The sequence below is a fragment of the Pongo abelii genome, chromosome 8, assembly GCF_028885655.2.
Source record: "Pongo abelii isolate AG06213 chromosome 8, NHGRI_mPonAbe1-v2.0_pri, whole genome shotgun sequence".
NCBI classification, from domain to species: Eukaryota; Metazoa; Chordata; class Mammalia; order Primates; family Hominidae; genus Pongo; species Pongo abelii.
In genome coordinates, this window is record NC_071993.2 from 126931316 (window position 1) to 126951764 (window position 20449).

The 20449-nt window shown below is 43.3% G+C and overlaps 2 protein-coding genes across 2 annotated transcripts in view; one reads left to right on the forward strand and one right to left on the reverse strand.

Annotated features, from left to right (window-relative positions):
* MCMBP (minichromosome maintenance complex binding protein) overlaps positions 1-7467 on the reverse strand; it is a 57260-nt gene extending 49793 nt beyond the window's left edge. Inside the window, exon 1 of the mRNA XM_054522960.2 lies at positions 7161-7467. The gene's annotated coding sequence lies outside the window, so the exon portion shown is untranslated. The remainder of the gene's footprint in view (positions 1-7160) is intronic.
* Positions 7468-7646: 179 nt separating this feature from the next.
* The window catches only part of SEC23IP (SEC23 interacting protein), a gene marked incomplete at its 5' end in the record, with an annotated part of 49235 nt that continues 36432 nt past the window's right edge, over positions 7647-20449 (forward strand). Inside the window, 5 exon segments of the mRNA NM_001133991.1 lie at positions 7647-7654; positions 7656-7882; positions 13328-13860; positions 17912-18122; positions 19193-19386. Of these exon segments, the coding sequence (NP_001127463.1) occupies positions 7647-7654; positions 7656-7882; positions 13328-13860; positions 17912-18122; positions 19193-19386 (1173 nt within the window).

Here is a 20449-nt window from a genome sequence, read left to right on the forward strand (position 1 = left end):
CGTCAGTGAGTGCAACTATTCTGATCAGCAGGGTCCAGGGACCGTTGTGGGTTCTTGGGCAAGAGGGGTTTCTGCTGTGTCAGTGAGCACAACTATTCTGATCAGCAGTGTCCAGGGACCATTGCAGGTTCTTGGGCAAGAGGGGGAAAACAAACAAACCAAAACTGTGGGCAGTTTTTTCTTTCAGATGGGAAACACTCAGGCACCAACAGCCTCACCCTTGAAATGCATCCTAAGCCATTGGGACCAATTTGACCCGCAAACCCTGAAAAAGAAGCAGCTCATTTTTTTCTGCACTACAGCCTGGCCCCAATATTCTCTCTCTGATGGGGAAAAATGGCCACCTGAGGGAAGTATAAATTACAATACTATCCTGCAGCTTGACCTTTTCTGTAAGAGGAAAGGCAAATGGAGTGAAATACCTTATGTCCAAGCTTTCTTTTCATTGAAGGAGAATCCACAACTATGCAAAGCCTGCAATTTGCATTCCACAGGAGGACTTCTCAGCTTACCCCCATATCCTAGCTTCCCTATAGCTCCCCTTCCTATTAATGATAAGCCTCCTCTAATCTCCCCCACCCAGAAGGAAACAAGCAAAGAAATCTCCAAGGGACCACAAAACACCCTGGACTATTGGTTATGTCTCCTTCAAGCTGTAGGGGGAGGGAAGTTTGGCCCAACCCGGGTACATGTCCCCATCTCCCTCTCTGATTTAAAGCAGATCAAGGCAGACCTGGGAAAGTTTTCAGATAATCCTGATAGGTATATAGATGTCCTACAGGGTCTAGGGCAAACCTTCAATCTCACTTGGAGAGATGTCATGCTATTGTTAGATCAAACCCTGGCCTTTAATGAAAAGAATGCAGCTTTAGCTGCAGCCTGAGAGTTTGGAGATACCTGGAAAGGGACAAATTCCCTACCGATCAGCAAGCTGTCCCCAGTATGGATCCCCACTGGGACCTCAACTCACATCACAGGGACTGAAGTCACAAACATCTGTTGACCTGTGTTCTGGAAGGACTAAGGAGAATTAGGAAAAAGTCCATGAATTATTCAATGATGTCCACCATAATTCAGGGAAAGGAAGAAAATCCTTCTGCTTTCCTCGAGTGGCTATGGGAGGCCTTAAGAAAATATACTCCCGTGTCACCCGACTCACTCAAGGGTCAATTGATCCTAAAAGTTTATTACCCAATCAGCCACAGATATCAGCAGAAAGCTCCAAAACCGAGCCCTGGTCCCTGAACAAAATCTGGAGGTATTATTAAACCTGGCAACCTTGGTGTTCTATACTAGGGACCAAGAGGAACAGGCCAAAAAGGAAAAGCGAGATCAGAGAAAGGCCGCAGCCTTGGTCATGGCCCTCAAACAAACAAACCTTGGTGGTTCAGAGAGGACAGAAAATGGAGTAGGCCAATCACCTGGTACGGCTTGTTATCAGTGTGGTTTGCAAGGATACTTTAGAAAAGATTGTCCAACAAGAAACAAGCTGCCCCCTCGCCCATGTCCACTATGCCGAGGCAATCACTGGAAGGCGACTGCCCCAGAGGACAAAGGTTCTCTGGGCCAGAAGCCCCCAAACAGATGATCCAACAAGAGGACTGAGGGTGTCCGGGGCAAGCGCCAGCTCATGTCATCACCCTCACTGAGCCCTGGGTATGTTTAACCATTGAGGGCCGGGAAATTGACTTCCTCCTGGACACTAGCGTGGCTTTCTCAGTGTTAATCTCCTGTCCTGGACAGTGTGCTCAAGGTCTTTTACCATCCGAGGAGTCCTGGGACAGCCTGTAACCAGGTATTTCTCCCACCTCCTGAGTTGTAACTGGGAGACTTTGCTCTAAACATGCCTTTCTTGTTATGCCTGAAAGTCCCACACCCTTATTAGGGAGGGACATATTGGCCAAAGCTGGAGCTATTATCTACATGAATATGGGGAACAATTTACCCATTTGTTGCCCCCTGCTTGAGAAGGGAGTCAACCCTGAAATATGGGCATTGGAAAGACAATTCGGAAGGGCAAAAAATGCCTGCCCAGTCCAAATCAGGCTAAAATACCCCACCACTTTTCCTTATCAAAGACAATATCCCTTAAGGCCTAAAGCTCATAAAGGATTACAGGATATTGTTAGACATTTAAAAGCTCAAGGCTTATCAAGAAAATGCAGTAGTCCCTGCAACACCCCAATTCTAGAAGTACAAAAACCGAACGGTCAGTGGAGACAAGTGCTTAGATCTTAGACTCATCAGTGAGGCAGTAATTCCTCTATATCTAGTTGTACCCAACCCCTCTACCCTGCTCTCTCAAATACCAGAGGAAGCAGAATGGTTCACTGTTCTTGGCCTCAAGGATACCTTCTTCTGTATTCCCCTGCACTCTGACTCCCAGTTTCTCTTTGCCTTCGAGGATCCCATAGACCACACATCCCAACTTACGTGGATGGTCTTGCCCCAAGGGTTTAGGGATAGCCCTCATCTGTTTGGTCAGGCACTTGCCCAAGATCTAGGCCACTTCTTAAGTCTAGGCATTCTAGTCCTTCAGTATGTGGATGATTTACTTTTGGCTACCAGTTTGGAAGCCTCATGCCAGCAGGCTACCCTAGATCTCTTAAACTTTCTAGCTAATCAAGGGTACAAGGTGTCTAAATCGAAGGCCCAGTTCTGCCAATAACAAGACAAATATCTAGGCCTAATTTTAGCCAGAGGAACCAGGGCCCTCAGCAAGGAACGAATACAGCCTATACTGGCTTATCCTCACCCTAAGACATTTAAACAGTTGTGGGGGATCCTTCGACTCACTGGCTTTGCTGACTATGGATCCCTGGATGCAGTGAGATGGCCAGACCCCTCTATACTCTAATCAAGGAGACCCAGAGGGCAAATACTCATCTAGTAGAATGGGAACCAGAGGCAGAAACAGCCTTCAAAACCTTAAAGCAGGCCCTAGCCTTAAGCCTTCCCACAGGACAAAACCTCTCTTCATACGTCACAGAGAGAGCAGGAATAGCTCTTGGAGTCCTTACTCAAGACTCGTGGGACAACCCCACAACCAGTGGCATACCTAAGTAAGGAAACTGATATAGTGGCAAAAGGCTGGCCTCACTGTTTATGGGTAGTTGTGGTGGTGGCCATCTTAGTGTCAGAGGCTATCAAAATAATACAAGGAAAGGATCTAATTGTCTGGACTACTCATGATGTAAATGGCATACTAGGTGCCAAAGGAAGTTAATGGCTATTAGACAACTGCCTGCTCAGATACCAGGCGCTACTCCTTGAGGGAATGGTGCTTCAAATACGCATATGTGTGGCCCTCAATCCTGCCACTTTTCTCCCAGAGGATGGAGAACCAATCAAGCGTGACTGCCAACAAATTATAGTCCAGAGTTATGCCGCCCGAGAGGATCTCTCAGAAGTCCCCTTAGCTAATCGTGACCTTAACCTATATACTGATGGAAGTTCATTTGTGGAGAATGGGATACGAAGAGCAGGTTATGCCATAGTTAGCGATGTAACAATACTTGAAAGTAAGCCTCTTCCCCCAGGGACCAGCACACAGTTAGCAGAACTAGTGGCACTTACCTGAGCTTTAGAAAGGGAAAAAGAATAAATGTGTATACAGATAGCAATTATGCTTATCTAATCCTACATGCCCATGCTGCAATATGGAAAGAAAGGGAGTTCCTAACCTCTGAGGGAACCCCCACTAAATACCACAAGGAAATCATGGAGTTGTTGCATGCAGTGCAAAAACCCAAGGAGGTGGCAGTCTTACACTGCTGAAGCCATCAAAAAGGGGAAGGAGAGGGGAGAACAGCAGCATAAGTGGCTGGCAGAAGCAAGGAAAGACCAGCAGAGAGAAGGAAAGAGAGAGAGAAAGACAGAAAGTTAGAGAGAGAGAGAGAAAGAGACAGAGACAAAAAAGGAGTCAAAGAGAGAAAGAGACAGAAAGTCAAAGAGAAAGAAAGAGAGAAAGAGAGAGAAGTAGTAAAGAAAAAACAGTGTACCCTATTACTTTAAAAGCCAGAGTAAATTTAAAACCTATAATTGATAATTGAAGGTCTTCTCCGTGACCCTGTAACACTCCAACACCACCTGGTTGTCAGTGTAAACAAGGGCATAGCCCAAAATCACTGAGGCCACTGACAACCCATAGGCTTCTTATCAAAAATCCTTAACCCAGCAGGTTTCCTAACAGGGGATCTAAATCTTAATTACCATCCAAAGGTCCGACCAGATCTAGGAGGAACTCCCTTTAGGACAGGACGATAGATGGTTCCTCCCCAGCGATTAAGGGAGTAAGACACAATCAGTATTCAGTAAGTGATAAGGAAATTCTTGTAGAAGCAGAGTTAGGAAAATTGCCTAATAATTGGTCTGTTCAAACGTGCTCCAGCTATCTATACTCAGCCAAACCTTACAGTACTCACAGAATAAGGAGGAAGCCATCTATACCAATTCTAAGTTAATATGGACTGAACAAGATCTTATTAATGCAAAGAATAATTGAAATCCCAAACTTACAAGGTTTTCAACAAAAGTAAAGTTTGCAAAAAGTTAACAGTGTAACATATATTATCCTACTACCACACACTCTCAAAGGATTTCGCAGACAGTTTGCAAGAAATAACAAAATCTATCCTTATTCTACAATTCCAAATAGACTCTTTGGCAGCAGTGACCCTCCAAAACCACTGACGCCTAGACCTCTTCACTGCTGAGAAAGGAGGACTTTGCACCTTCTTAGGGGAAGAGTGTTCCTTTTACACTAACCAGTCAGGGATAGTATGAAATGCCACCTGGCATTTACAGGAAAAGGCTTCTGAAATCAGACGCCTTTCAAACTCATATCAACCTCTGGAGTTGGGCGATATGGCATTTCCCCTTTCTAGGTCCCGTGACAGCTGTCTTGCTTATTATTCACCTTCAGGCCCTATATTTTTAATCTCCTTGTCAAATTTGTTTCCTCTAAGGTCAAGCCCATCAAGCTACAGATGGTCTTACAAATGGAACCCCAATGAGCTCAACTAACAACTTCTACTGAGGACCCCTGGACCAACCTGGGGGCCCTTTGACTGGCCTAAAGAGTTCCCCTCTGGAGGACACTACAACTGCAGGGCTCCTTCTTCAACCTATCCAGCAGGAAGTAGCTAGAGCGGTCATCGCCCAATTCCCAACAGCTCTTGGGGTGTCCTCTTTAGAGGGGGGATTGAGAGGTGAAGCCAGCTGGACTTCCTGGGTTGAGTAGGGACTTGGACAACTTTTCTGTCTAGCTAGAGGATTGTAAATGCACCAATCAGTTCTCTGTGTCTAGCTGGAGGATTGTAAATGCACCAATCAGCACTCTGTAAAAACACACCCATCAGTGCTCTGCGTCTAGCTAGAAGATTGTAAATGCACCAATCAGCACTCTGTAAAAATGCACCAATCAACACTCTGTGTCTAGCTAAAAGATTGTAAATGCACCAATCAGCACTCTTTACAATGGACCAATAAGCACTCTATAAAATGGACCAATCAGCGCTCTGTAAAATGGACCAAGCAGCAAGATGCGGGCGGGGACAAATAAGGGAATAAAAGCTGGCCACCCCGAGCCAGTAGCGGCAACCCACTCGGGTCCCCTTCCATGCTGTGGAGGCTTTGTTCTTTTGCTCTTCACAGTAAATCTTGCTGCTGCTCACTCTTTGGGTCTGTGCCACCTTGAAGAGCTGTTAACACTCACCACAAAGGTCCATGACTTCATTCTTGAAGTCAGTGAGGCCAAGAACCCACCAGAAGGAACCAACTCTGGACACATGACCACTGAGAACTGTCTTCTCAAGGACCTGGGTGTTTTTCTCTTGAATTGCAAGCCTTCAAGGAGGTGGTTCTCATTCTCATTCCCAGTCCCTGTGGCTACTTGCTGTCTTACACCACTGCTTGTCATGAAGACAGAAAAATTATGTGTCTCCTCTGGATAAGCATGGATTAACACACCCAGACGGCCTAGTTGCAGGATGAACCACCCCTTCACACTCCTCAGCACCTTTCCCTTAGCACACCACAGCCTCTAAAAAGCCTCCAAATTTTTGTTTCAGCAAAGTTGCGTTCAGTTCATGCTGGACCCACTTCCCTCCTGCAATAGTTTTCATTAAATAAAATCTAATTTACAGCTTTAACAAGTGTCCCACTTAAAAAATTTTTCTGGACAGTAAGCACACGAAATCATTATTCAATTAATAAACTTAGGTTCTACATATGTGTAAACAGCTTGGCAGAGTTTCATTATTTTGAGCGTTCTTTTGGGATCTCCTCTCCCAATCTCCAAGAAGCTGAAATACTGCTTAAGTTATATTTTCCTTCAAAATCTCTAACTATGAAAGATGACAATTATGTCCAACTTATCCACAGTACCTCCTGGATTGAAGTAAGTCAGCTTACTGTAGATATAGAAAGCTATCTAAAATGTCAGATCTCTAATTTCAATGCCCTGGTTTCTTTTTTTTTTTAAGGAGACAGGGTCTTGCCGCACAGTGAGTGGCAAGATCAGGGTTAATCCAGCCTCAAGCAATCTTCCCGCCTCAGCCTCCTGAGTAGCTGGGAATATAGGTGCCATGCCACCAAGCCTGGCTAATTTTTGTATTTTTAGTAGAGATGGCGTTTCACCATGTTGGCCAGGTTGGTCTCAACCTCCTGGGCTCAAGCTATCCTCCCGCTCTGCCTCACAAACTGCTAGGATTGCAGGCCTGCGCCATGGCGTCCGGTTTGATTTCTCTTTTAAATATTTTTTTTGGCCGGGCGTGGTGGTTCATGCCTATAATCCCAGCACTTTGGGAGGCCAAGGCAGGCGGATCATGAGGTCAGGAGATTGAGACCATCCTGGCCAACCCGGTGAAACCCCATCTTTACTAAAAACACAAAAAATTAGCCAGGCGTGGTGGCGGGCGCCTGTAGTCCCAGCTACCCGGGTGGCTGAGGCAGGAGAATCGCTTGAACCCAGGAGGCGGAGATTGCAATGAGCCCAGATTGCACCACTGCACTCCAGCCTGGGCAACAGAGCAGACTCGTCTCAAAACAAAAAAACAAAACCAACCAAAAAAAACACAAAAAACAAAAAACAAAACAACAAAAATAAAACGAAGTATTTTTTTTCTCCCTGTGGATTAAACACTTAAAAAATGTTTTACCACTTCTATTTCTGGGTCAACCACAATGTTCAGTTCCGTCCAGAAAGACACGTGGGTTTTGGAGAGGGTGTTTGGTTCCGCCTAGCAGGCGAATTTCCATTCCCGCACAACGCTCTTCCTCCCTTCCTCCTTCGGGTAGCGTCCAGCAGGATTCCGCTGTTCCTCCAAAATCTTTGTCGGAGAGTCATCCTGACGATACTTTTAGGAAGCCCATAGATACCCGCCACAACCTGTGACTTTCAGGGTCAATTGCGTGTCAATTCGCACGTCCATCCAGAACCTGCGGGGACCACGTACTCATCCTCCCGCCCAGCCTCCGCCCCAGCCCTCCTCCGCCTCCGAGGGTGTCACGTGCTAGACACGGGCGTGAAGACAGTGTCGCCATGTTGATATCTGGCGGCGCCGGCTGGGGGAAGGGAGAGGGCGGCTGACTAGCTACCGGTAGTTTCGGCTCCTGTGCGCAAGTGCGGAAGTGCGCTGGCCGCGAGAGTGATCGGTTTCCGGTCAGTGGTGCGGTACCGGGTACCCGGAGACGTGTATCAGACGGTGGGCCGCAGCCATGGCCGAGAGAAAACCTAACGGTGGCAGCGGCGGCGCCTCCACTTCCTCCTCGGGCACTAACTTACTTTTCTCCTCCTCGGCCACGGAGTTCAGCTTCAATGTGCCCTTCATCCCAGTCACCCAGGCCTCCGCTTCTCCGGCCTCCCTGCTCTTGCCCGGAGGTAATAAGGGGAGGGCGGCCCCGTGTGTGGTGGGAGGCGGGCGGGGGACGTGCAATGACAAGGGTCAGCCGGGAGGTTTTCCTTTTGCCTCACGCTACCCTCTGGATAGCTTGCCAGGATCGTTAGTGGCCAGGTTTGAGTGGGTCGGGGGCTTTGGGATCTTGGAGGTGGCAGGTGATGAGACTTGCTCTTCACAGAAACCCTCTGTTCTGAGTTGTCCAGAGTGCTGGACATTCATTCGTACCCTGGCATTCCTCAAATCTTTGCTGAATACCCGTTGTTGGTACGCCAGGTACTGGCAGGGAATGCAAATAAACAGTGGCCCTCTCCTAGGGTGCAGTAGTCTATCTTCCACTAGGAGACTCCTAGGATACGGTAAGATACCTCCTAGGATGGACTGTGCCCATCTCCTAGGATATGGTACACTGTCTCCTACTAGGAGACTGTTGTGATACAGTAGGATATCTTCTAGGTTACAGTAAGATATCTTGTAAGATGGAATGTGCCCCTCTTCTAGGAGAAGCCTGTAATATTTGTGAAGTAGACGTATAAAATGCATTTCTCATCTTTTTTTTTTTTTGAGACAGAGTCTTGCTCTGTTGCCCAGGCTGAAATGCAGTGGCGCGGTCTCGGCTCACTGCAGCCTCCACCTTCCAGGTTCAAGTGATTCTCCTGCCTCAGCCTCCCAAGTAGCTGGGACTACAGGCGTGCGCCACCATGCCTGGCTAATTTTTGTATTTATAGTAGAGACGGGGTTCCACCATGTTGGCCAGGATGGTTTCAATCTCCTGACCTCAAGTTATCCGCCTGCCTTGACTTCCCAAACTGCTGGGATTGCAGGTGTGAGCGCCCGACCCATTCTTCGTCTTTCAAGACAATACATCACTTTTTCCAAGAACTTTTTTCTTGTTCTCTTAGGCTCCCACTCCTATGTGCACTCCTAGCTCTTTTTTCATATTTGTATTATTGTCCAGGGAGATTGCTTTTTGATGATTATGTAGCATTGCCCAGAGCATGGTGTCTAAGGGCAGAGACTGTCTGTATTCCAGTCCTTGCCCTGCCAGTAACTTGCTGTGTGACTGTAGGCATTTTACTTTACCTCTCTGTGCTTCAGTTTCTGTATATGTGTAACCTCACAGAATTGTAATTAGAAATGCTTTAATTTTTGCAAAGCGCTAGGTATACTGCGTGCCAGACAGTGTGATTTAATGTTTGTGAAATAAACACACCTGCCTCTCCATTTGGACTGCAGTCTTCTTCAGCAGCTATGACCTAATTGCCTTTTTATTTCCAGGATCTTGTTTAGGGCCTAGTACATAGATCCTCTTTGGATGCTGAGTTTCCAGTGAATAATTTATTCTTGTTTGAAGGACTAAAGACAGTTTCATGGAGAAGTGAAGACAGGCACACTGGCAACAGCTGTACATGAAGGTTCCCCTACCCATGTGTTATGTTTCTTCTTGATGCTTGTCACTACCTGACATGTACACATATTTGTTTATTCCATTGCACTAGGATGTAAGACCATGAAAGCAAAAACTTAGTTTTATTCATAGTTATATTCCCACTGCCTAGAATGGTGTGTGGTATTTAGTAGACCAATTATTCAGTAGATGTTTGTTGAATGAGTGAAAGGGTGGGAGTCAAAATGATGTCTCATTTTGACCTGTGGTTGAAAGCTTGGGTGTTGCTGTCTTTGGTGAAGAACCAGCATGGTTGGAGCAGAATGCTGTGGGAGGAAGCAGGAATAAATAAGGCTATAATTGGGGTTTTCTAATTATCTTCTGCACCATTAAAGTTGTTTGCTTATGTCCGTCTTCCTTGCTATGTAGTATTTGGTTTGTGTGTGTCACTGTGAATTCATGCTAAACGTTTTCATTGTTAAGTCTAGTATAGCTACACCTGTCTTTAATGCTTTTGTTTCTTGGAGACAGTCTGTGTGTGTGTGTGTGTGTGTGTGTGTGTGTGTGTGAATATTAATAATTTTTAGAACTAAAATTCATCTCTAAACTCAGAAACCCATTCAGAGAATTTCCAGAGACAAAAGAAGAACCTGTCTCCTTGGAAGCAACAGTTAATCATGTAAGTGGAAGAGAGACACAGGAAGCAATTTCATACATTCAGCAGACATGGAAGACCTGACACGGTGGCTCACGCTTGTAATCCCAGCACTTTGGGAGGCTGAGGCGAGTGGATCACCTGAGGTCAGGAGTTCAAGACCAGCCTGGCCAACATGGCAAAACCCCATCTCAACTAAAAATACAAAAGTTAGTTGGATGTGGTGGTGGGCGCCTGTAATCCCAGCTACTCGGGAGGCTGAGGCATGAGAGTCGCTTGAGGGGGAGGTTGCGGTGAGCTGAGGTCATGTCACTGCACACTCCACCCTGGGCGGCAGAGTGAGACTCCATCTCAAAAACAAAAACCAGACATGGATTGAGCAGTTTCTATTTGCCAGGCACTGTTCCAGAACCTGGGAGACACAGAAGAGCAGACAGCCCTGCCCTCAATGACTGCACAGTATGTGTGTATACACACACACACCCACCTGTGTAAGCAATTGTGATACAGGTTTAGAACAGAAAGAGGGATTGATAGATGGCTATGAATGCTATGGGTGTCAGGCTGGCTGAGCTGGGGAATGGATGTCCCTTAGGCCTTAAGGGCCTCTTAGGGGAGGTGATGCTTGAGCTGAGTGTTGAAGGATACATAGAAGTGAGGGAATCTGGAGAGACAGGCATATGTGAAGTTTGAAGGTGTGAGAAAATCTGCAGATTTGGCAGGAGTTAGTGGTTGGTGGAATGGGACAGGGATGGAGCTCATCCCTCTCTCCTGTCCCTTCACCTTTGTCTCCTCTCCCCTGTGTCCTCTGCCCCCAGTAGATTACTTTGACTAGAGTGTGTGCAGTGGAGTGGCCTCAGTGATCTGTGGGCCACATATGCCATACTCAGGAGGAGTTTGTAGTTCATCTTGTGGGGTGTTGGGGAGCCTTTGAAGGATTTTCAACAAGGCAGTGAAATTAGACGTGTGTTTCAGAAAGACTGGAGTTTTCTCTGGTTGCACTGGAATAAGGTTGACTGTAGCAAGAGGATTCAGTTGGGAGGCATACTGAGAGGCTGGCAGTGGCTATGGCAGTCTAGCCCGAGTCAGCCACGTTGGGTGTGAGGAGCAGGGAGTAGATGTGCGAGATGTGTAGAGTATACAGTTGGAGAGACTCACAGAAGACCAGAGTGTCAGCTCTGTCTGTCAGAACAGAGGCCCATTTTTGTTTAGTTTTAGACCCAAGACTGAGCTCTGTACCTGGCACAGAATGCATCCTGAGTAAATATTTCTTGAATAAATATTTGAATGATGAAATGAAGGGTTTGAGAGAGAGGGAGGAGTCTCAGACTTGAGGTTTCTGGTTTGAATGTCTGAATGAATGTTGGCAAACATCTGTGGGGATAGTGAAATACGGAAAAGGGAGCACGGAGGTGGGTAGTTAAGATAAACTCCGTTTTAGGCTTACTAAGCATGAGGTATATGTGGCTGAATCTGCCAAAAACATTGAGGAAGTAGTTGGAAAACAAGTTCTGGAACACATGAGAATAGTCTGGGCTTACGATAGAGTTGGGAGTGTCACAAATATACAAGTGCCTGTTAAAGTTGTGGCTTTAGATGACATGTGTCCAGATGAAATGAGAAAGTGCCCCTGAGGTGAGGGTAGCAGTATGTGGAGAGCATTTCATTTGTAGTTGATGCTAATCAGAAAAAAAGTTTCTCGGACCAGGTTGACCTCAAGTTTTTCTAAAGGATGAAAGATACCACTGAGTTGTTTTTTTTTTTTCATGCTTTTAATTGTTGGGAATGAACTAAGAAATACAGATAAGTCCAAGTGAGGGTCACTGACCTGAAAAGAGGGGTGGGAGCTGGAAATATATCAGAGAAGTGGAATGATACAAGTAGACACAAGGCCTTGTGCAGCAAGGGATATTTTATTTTTAGTTACAAAGAAACTATCAAAAGGAGTATTTTGAATGGTGGAGTATTTTTGAATTATGAGATCTCAAGAAGCTCAAGCCCTGGTCTCAGCAGAGGTCAAGAAGCTTGGAGCCCAGAGCTTGGAAGAAGGCTGCCTTTTGGCAGGTCTCCAAGGACAGGGACCGAAGTGTGCATGTGTGCTGTGAGTGAGTCTAGCACTCTGATGGATTCCATGCCTCCAGCAAGGAGGTAAGAGGGAATGAGGTGGAGCAGGGAAGATTAGGAGGAGGAATATGAAAGCTACAAGCTAGGGAACATAAAAGTTTAGTAAGGAATAATAGTAAGGTGGACTTTTGAGGTGATATACAGAGAAAATACGTTTATTTTACAACTTGGTAGTAGAACAGAAGCTAAATTATTTGGAGTTGTTAATACCCACAGTGAACATCAAGTTGGGCAAAGGGATGGGAGATCTTCCCTTGGTTAGAAAGTGACCTTTTCAGCAATTTGGTATTCTGTAATGATAAGTCTGTGATAGTGCATGATTTTAGGGAATGGCAATTAATGGTTGACCTACTTTGCCTTGGGAATACAAATACCAAGTGTTCCTTTGTACAATAAGTGCTTTGTAGGTAAGATTCCTGACACACCCCTTCTTGTCAACAGAGTTATCTTTAGTCTCTCCTTATCACTATAGAAATAAAATTATACGTATTTGGGTAGTCGAGTAACAATTGAATTATTTCTTACCAAGAAAAAAAGATAAAAAATAATATGTAAGGCTGGGCATGGGGGCTCATCATGCCTGTAATCCCAGCACTTTGGGAGGCCAAGGCAGGCAGATCACTTGAGGTCAGGAGTTCAAGACCAGCCTGGTCAACATGGTGAAACTTCATCTCTACTAAAAAAAAAATACAAAAATTAGCCGGGCATGGTGGCGGGCGCCTGTAATCCCAGCTACTCGGGAGGCTGAGGCATGAGAATTGCTTGAACCTGGGAGGCAGAGGTTGCAGTGAGCTGAGATCACGCCACTGCACTCCAGTCTGGGCAACAGAGTGAGACCCTGTCTCAAAAAAATAAATAAATAAAAATAGTAAGTATAGATTTCGTTTTTATTTTTATAAACTTATATACAAATATATATTTACAAAATAAATAACAAATAGCTATTTGTATTTATTTTAAAAGTATGGAAGGGTATGTAGCAAAATGTTAACAGTGTTAACAGTGTGATTGTCTCTGGGAGATGGGCTTATGAATGAATTATAATTGTTTCCTCTTATATTTTCTTATTCATGTTTTCTAGTTTTTCATTTCTAAGAAGCAAGTTTTCAAAGAAAAAAAGAAAAAACTTTTTTTTCTGTAATGCAGAAATAGCAAGTTTGAAGAACAAATAAGGAAGTATAATTGCTAGCCCTTCCTTATAGAATCGTATCTGCGGAATGATAGAGTACCCTTTAAACCACATGCTCTCCTGTTCCGTTTCAGAGGATTCCACAGATGTTGGTGAGGAGGACAGCTTCCTTGGTCAGACTTCTATTCACACGTCTGCCCCAGAGACATTTAGTTACTTCTCTCAGGTATCAAGCAGCAGTGATCCTTTTGGGAATATTGGACAGTCACCATTAACAACTGCAGCAACCTCAGTTGGACAATCAGGATTCCCCAAGCCCCTGACTGCTCTCCCTTTTACAACTGGATCCCAAGATGTCTCGAATGCATTTTCACCGTCCATTTCGAAGGCTCAACCTGGTGCTCCACCTTCCTCACTGATGGGAATAAATTCTTATCTGCCTTCTCAGCCAAGTAGTCTCCCTCCTTCACATTTTGGGAACCCACCCCAAGGAATTCCCCAACCAGGATACAATCCATACCGCCATACCCCTGGCAGCAGCAGGGCTAATCCTTACATTGCACCACCCCAGCTGCAGCAGTGCCAAACACCAGGCCCTCCTGCTCATCCTCCACCTTGTGGACCCCCTGTTCAGATGTACCAGATGCCTCCAGGATCTTTGCCACCGGTATGGAGACATGATTTTGTGTCCTACTTATTCACTCTGTTTCTTCTTTCTCACCTGAACCTATGTTTTAAAAAACATTTCACATCTTATAATCAATATGGTGACAAATTAGTTTCAGAGGGGTATTCTTTGTAAGCTACATGAAGTAAACATTGTCTTAAAGGTAGCTTATTGGATGGCTCATATTTTAGTGTATATTACCTATTTATTGAAGTAATAATTGATTTTAATGAGTTAGCTACATGTCAGTATTTCCAGATTTTAGAGTAAGGTAAAAATAATAAGTGTTGTCTAGAGACATATGAGAATTGAAGCAGTTATTGTCTTAATAGACTGCTATTTTCTCATCTTTCAATTATTCTAGTCAATCAAAACACTCAATTACAGGGACTAAAATTGTTTACTTCAATAATTTCTTTATATTTATGGAGTTTGGATCTAGATCAGTCAAACTGTATCTAGGGGGAGTTGGTGGAATAAAGTATGCGTTGGGTAAATTTTATGAAATTCCCTTATGCATTTTTCCCAACTAATTGTTCATTTGATTTCCAAAGAAAAATCAATGGAATTAAACAAAAAGAGAAATGATTAAAAAGAATTAAGAACCCATTTCAGTGTGGTGGAGATAGCAGTATTGTGATCAGAATGTAACTAACTACTCTGTTAGAGAATGGACTCTGTTTTATCGTTTTATTTAAATCATACCAATACACAAATTTTTGACAATGTTGGATTTTGGCATTCTGAAAAGTAACCAAATTCATAGCATGTGATATGTAGTTAGTATTTTTGCTAACTCTAACCAACTAATTGTAGTTTGTTGCTTAAATTTTTAAAAAGGTTTTTAGATAAGAATTTAAAAAATGATAATTTGAAACTTGAAGAAAAGTTGCAAAAATAAAAATAGTACAAAGAGCACTCTAATATCCTTTACCCAGGTTTACTTATCATTAACATTTTATCCCATTTGTTTTTTAATTTGTGCATGTGCACACCCTGGTATATATGAGCCCTCCCCCTTTCCCCCATCCTTTCTCCTGCTCCTTCCTCCTACTTCTCCTCCTGCCCCTCCCTCTTCCCTCCCTTCCCCTCATCGTTTTTTTCTCTTTCTGTGTATGTGCAATATTGGGGGGACTATTTGAAGGTCAGTAAAATACATTATGATTCTTTACTCCTAAATTCCTGGTGTACATTTGCTAAGCATAAGGACATTGGCTAAGCATAAGGACATTCTTCTGTATAACCACAGTGCAGCTATGGATCTCAGGAAAATGAGTGTTGATATAACACTTCAAAATGATTTTTTAGAAATTATATATATGTATGTATGTGTGTGTGTGTGTGTGTGTGTGTGTGTATTTTTTTGGTTTTGTTTTGGGACTAGGTCTCTTTCTCTGTCACTCAGGCTAGAGTGCAGTGGCATGATAATGGCTCACTGTAGCCTCGAGTTCTCAGGTTCAAGTGATCCCCCTACCTCAGCCTCACCAGTAGCTGGGACCACAGGCACGTGCTGCCATACCTGGCTAATTTTTTTTTTCCATCTTTTGTAGAAATGAGGTCTCACTATGTTGCCCAGGCTGGTCACAAACTCCTGGGTTCAAGCAGTCCTCCTGCCTTGACCTCCCAAAGTTCTGGGATTATGGGCTAAATTATATATATTTTTGAGACTGGGTCTCACTCTGTGGTCCAGGCTGGAATGCAGTGGCGCAATCATATGTTACCTGTGGTCTCAAACTCCTGGGCCTCAAGTGATCTTCCTGCCTCAGCCTACCGAAGTGCTGGGATTACAGGTGTGAGCCACCACACTTGGCCCGAAATGTTGTGTAATTAAAAAATTTAAAAATAAGTATAGTCTGATTTTAAAATCATTTTTGTAGAAAATTTGTAAAATGCAGAATACTCAATTTAATAAAAAATGTCCGTAGATAACCACTGTTTTCATTTTGTTATACGTCTTTTTTTGGGCAGCCATCATATAGTACCTACTTATGGTTTCTATAATCTAGTTTTTTGTATGTGTGTGTGAACATACTTTAAATGTTACTAAAATTTTTTCTAAAACATTAAAAAATTTTTTTTTCTTCTTCTTCTTTTTTTTTTTTTTTTTTTTAAAGAGATGGGGGGGTCTTGCTCTGTCACCCAGGCTGGAGTGCAGTGATGTGATTACAGCCCACTGCAACCTTGAACTACACTTCAACCTCGGGAGTAGCTGGGACTACAACTGTGCCCCACCACGTCCGGCTGATTTTTAGATTTTTTTGTAGAAACAGGATATTGCTGTGTTGCTCATGTTGGTCTTGAACTCCTGGCCTCAAATGATCCTCCTTCCTTGGCCTCCCAAAGTTATGGGATTATAGGTGTGAACCATTGTGTCTATCCTCTAAAACTTTTATTTTTGTTTATTTACTTATTTTTTTTTAAGCTATCTCCTGCAGGAAAGATATAAGACGTTTTTAATGGCTCTGGAGGATCTAGCATTTGAGTGAAATATTATTTAATCAGGTATCTGTTAGACATTTCGATTATTTCCAGTGATTTCCTATTTTATTTTATTTATTTTTTGCAAACATTCCTAATTTATTAACTACGATTTTATAATCAACATTGTTGAGATATAATTTACATACAGTAAAAGGCATCCATTTACAGTGTACAATTAGATTTATTTAAAGTGTACAATTAGCTGAATTTTGACAGTTGTACACACCGATTTCCTATTTTAAATAACCTTTTGGTGTACATCCTTGTGGGTAAATTTTTATTTTTATTTTTATTTTTTATTTATTGTTTGAGACAGAGTCTCGCTCTGTCACTCAGGCTGGAGTGCAGTGGCGCAATCTCAGCTCACTGCAACCTTTGCCTCCTGGGTTCAAGCGATTCTCCTGCCTCAGCCTCCCAAATAGCTGGGATTACAGGCCCGTGCCACCACACCCAGCTAATTTTTGTATTTTTAGTGGAGACAGGGTTTCACCATGTTGGCCCGGCTTGTCTCGAACTCCTGACCTCAGGTGATCCACCCACCTCAGCCTCCCAAAGTTGCAGGATTACAGGTGTGAGCCACTGTGCCCGGGCTATTTGTTTTTATAATTCTATCTTTAGGATAAATTCTTAGAAATGGAATGAGTAGGTCAAGGAATAGGCACATTTTAAAGGTTAAATAGGCCAGGTTTGGTGGCTCACACCTGTAATCCCAACACTTTGAGAGGCCAGTGTGGGCAGGTTACCTGAGGTCAGGAGTTTGCAACCAGCCTGACCAAGCTGGAGAAACCCTGTCTCTACTAAAGATACAAAATTAGCCGGGTGTGGTGGCGCATGCCTGTAATCCCAGCTACTCGGGAGGCTGAGGCAGGAGAATCGCTTGAACCCGGGAGATGAGGCAGGTCGCCTGAAGTTGGGAGTTGGCGACCAGCCTGACCAACCGGGAGAAACCTTGTCTCTATTAAAAATACAAAATTAGCTGGAGTGTGGTGGCACAGGCCTGTAATCCCAGCTACTCGGGAGGCTGAGGCAGGAGAACTGCTTGAACCCAGGAGACGGAGGTTGCACATTGCGCCATTGCACTCCAGCCTGGGCAACAAGAGCGAAACTCCGCCTCACACACACACAAAAAAGGTTAAATAAATCATGGGAGATGTATTGCTAGATTGATTTCTATAAAGGTGTTAGTTTGCTTTGTGTTCTGTGAGAAGGTCTAGTTCACCTTGTAATTGATTTTTTTCTAAATTTTTAAATTTTTAATTTTTGTGGATACATAGTAGGTATATATGTTTATGGGTTACATGAGATATTTTGATACAGGCATGCAATGTGTAATCATCACATCAGGATAAATGGGGTATAGGTATCCCTCACCTCAAGCGTTTATCCTTGATTTGGGGTTTTGTTAGGTTTAAAAATTCTTCTTAAAATTGCTTTGGGGTCTAGTTATTACACTAAATAATTGTCCAGATATACATGTAGAATAATTACTACTAACATCAGTTTGGGTGTGAAGCATATTCAGAATTCTTTTGGACAAGCATGACAGTCTTAACTTTGCCATCCCCTCCAGGTTCCTCCTTCAGTGCAGTCACCAGCACAGCAGCAGGTACCTGCCAGACCTGGGGTTCCCTCTGTTCAAGGGCCACCTCCTTTTCTACTTCAAAACCAATATGAGCCTCTTCAGCCCCACTGGTTTTACTGCAAGGAGGTAGAATACAAACAACTGTGGATGCCTTTTAGTGTGTTTGACTCTTTGAATCTTGAAGAAATCTATAATTCAGGTAAACATTGGTCATACATCATTCATATCTGAGTTAGGAAGAGAAGGAATGAATATATATCCATGATCTATTTTCTGTGACTGTCAAATTCCTTAATCCCTATAGACCCCAGACTCTGTACCTTAAGATGACGATATTAATATAAGTCCTGAGTTACCTGGGTAGGGTATTTGAAGAAATGTTTTAGTAATTTACTTCGTAGTTTAAAGGTATTTTGAATCAGAGAAGTTGAGCAGTTCTTATGATCCAGGTTTCAATTTTTCTGTTTCCCTTATTCATTTGTAGTTATGGGGGCATTTATAAAGGGCATTCTGTGGAACTCTCGATCTTGGAGATGCTCTGTGAAAAAAGCGTTCCCAGGTCAGATGAGTTTTGGAAATGCTGCTGACTATATCTAGGTCTTGAGAAAGATGGTGTGCAGGAGTGCATTAATGCTTTGAGAAGTCCTGCAGTATAGAAATGTGTTTCTTTGTTTATCCTGATATATTATTATATTATTGTATGTAGATATTATTGTTCTGATTAAAAAAAAAAATCCATCAGTTCTTTGAATTATATTTTTAAAGTTTGCCCTGGCTGTTTCTTTTCTACTTAAGAGTCATAATTTTGAGCAGCACAGATTAATCTTAAACTTCTGTTTTTAAATAAAAATGAGCCTAGTTTTTTGTCATTAAAGATTGAGTAGTCACCATATTCATTATTTATTATTTTATTTTTATTTTCTTGAGACAGAGTCTCACTCTGCTGCCCAGGCTGGAGTGCAGTGGCGCAATCTGGACTCACTGCAACCTCTGCTTCCTGGGTTCAAACGATTCTCCTGCCTCAGCCTCCCGGGTAGCTGGGATGACAGCCGTGTGCCACCACGCCTGGCTAATTTTTGTATTTTTAGTAGACAGGGGTGTTTCACCATTGGTCAGGCTGGTCTCAAACTCCTGACCTCAAGTGATCCACCTGCCTCGGCCTCCCAGAGTGCTGGGATTACAGGCATGAGCCACTGCGCCCAGCCGATTATTTATTAGTTTAAAATATGCCTTGCAGCAGTCAGGAAAAGTGTTAATTTTGTTCTCTAGTTCAGCCAGATCCGGAGAGCGTGGTTCTTGGCACGGATGGAGGGCGCTACGATGTTTACCTCTATGACCGAATAAGGAAGGCTGCCTACTGGGAAGAGGAGCCAGCCGAAGTGAGACGCTGTACTTGGTTTTACAAGGGGGACACAGATAGTCGATTTATTCCCTATACTGAGGAGTTCAGTGAAAAACTAGAGGTACGGGTGCTTTTATTTCTTTATGAGTTTCTTTAAAAAATGTAGGTCCTATATACATTGGTGAGTGACATCATTCACAGTGGAGCTGACTTTATTTACAAGACAGCTTGTTTTGATGCTGTTCACAGAGAAGATTACTTTTTAAGTGGTGTCATCACTCATGAGGTGCTAATCGTGGCATCTGTGTCTAAAGATAGAATACGATTACAGAGATACATCACAGATCTAATAAGGTGCTTGTGTCAAGCCTTCAATAGAACCTAGGCTGCTGGGATTTGTTGTTGATAGAAGATGCCAAGCGTATGGACATTTTCAAATTAGTATTCAGTAAAAGGCTTGAAATTAACCTCTGATTTGTGAAAATAAATAAATAGAATTGGAAGAAGTGTCATGAGCCTTATTAGCCATCTTAAATCTATAATTTCTTCAAGAAATTATATGTTGTTTATATAATTTTGTTAAATGCTTGTGTTAATTCTACTTAAGAGTTGAATGTTAGATATTTGAAATACGTTCAATGAATTCAGTTGCATAGATGGGAAATGAGATACAGAACATTTTAGTTAACTTCTGGCTGGGTGTGGTAGCTCGTGCCTATAATCCCAGCACTATGGGAGGCCGAGGTGGGCAGACCACTTGAGGCCAGGAGTTTTGAGACCAGCCTGGCCTACATGGTAAAACCATGTCTCTACTAAAAATACAAAAACTAGCCAGGCATGTTGGCACACGCCAGTAGTCCCAGCTACTCGGGAGGCTGAGGAGGAAGGATCACCTGAGCCAGGGAAGTCGAGGCTGCAGGGAGCTGAGATCATGCCACTCCACTCCAACCTGGGCAATGGGAATGAGACCCTCCCTCAGAAAAAAAAAAGTGTATATTTATATATGTGCATATATGTGTGTTTGTGTATATATATATATGTATATATATGCGTGTATATGAAGAAAAAAGTGTAAAGGAATGCTGATATCTATAGCTTAATTTTAGATATAAATAAACAAATAAAGATATATTGTAATTTTTGGTACCTTTTTGGTAGGCCCCTACGAAGCTCTCATGTCCCCA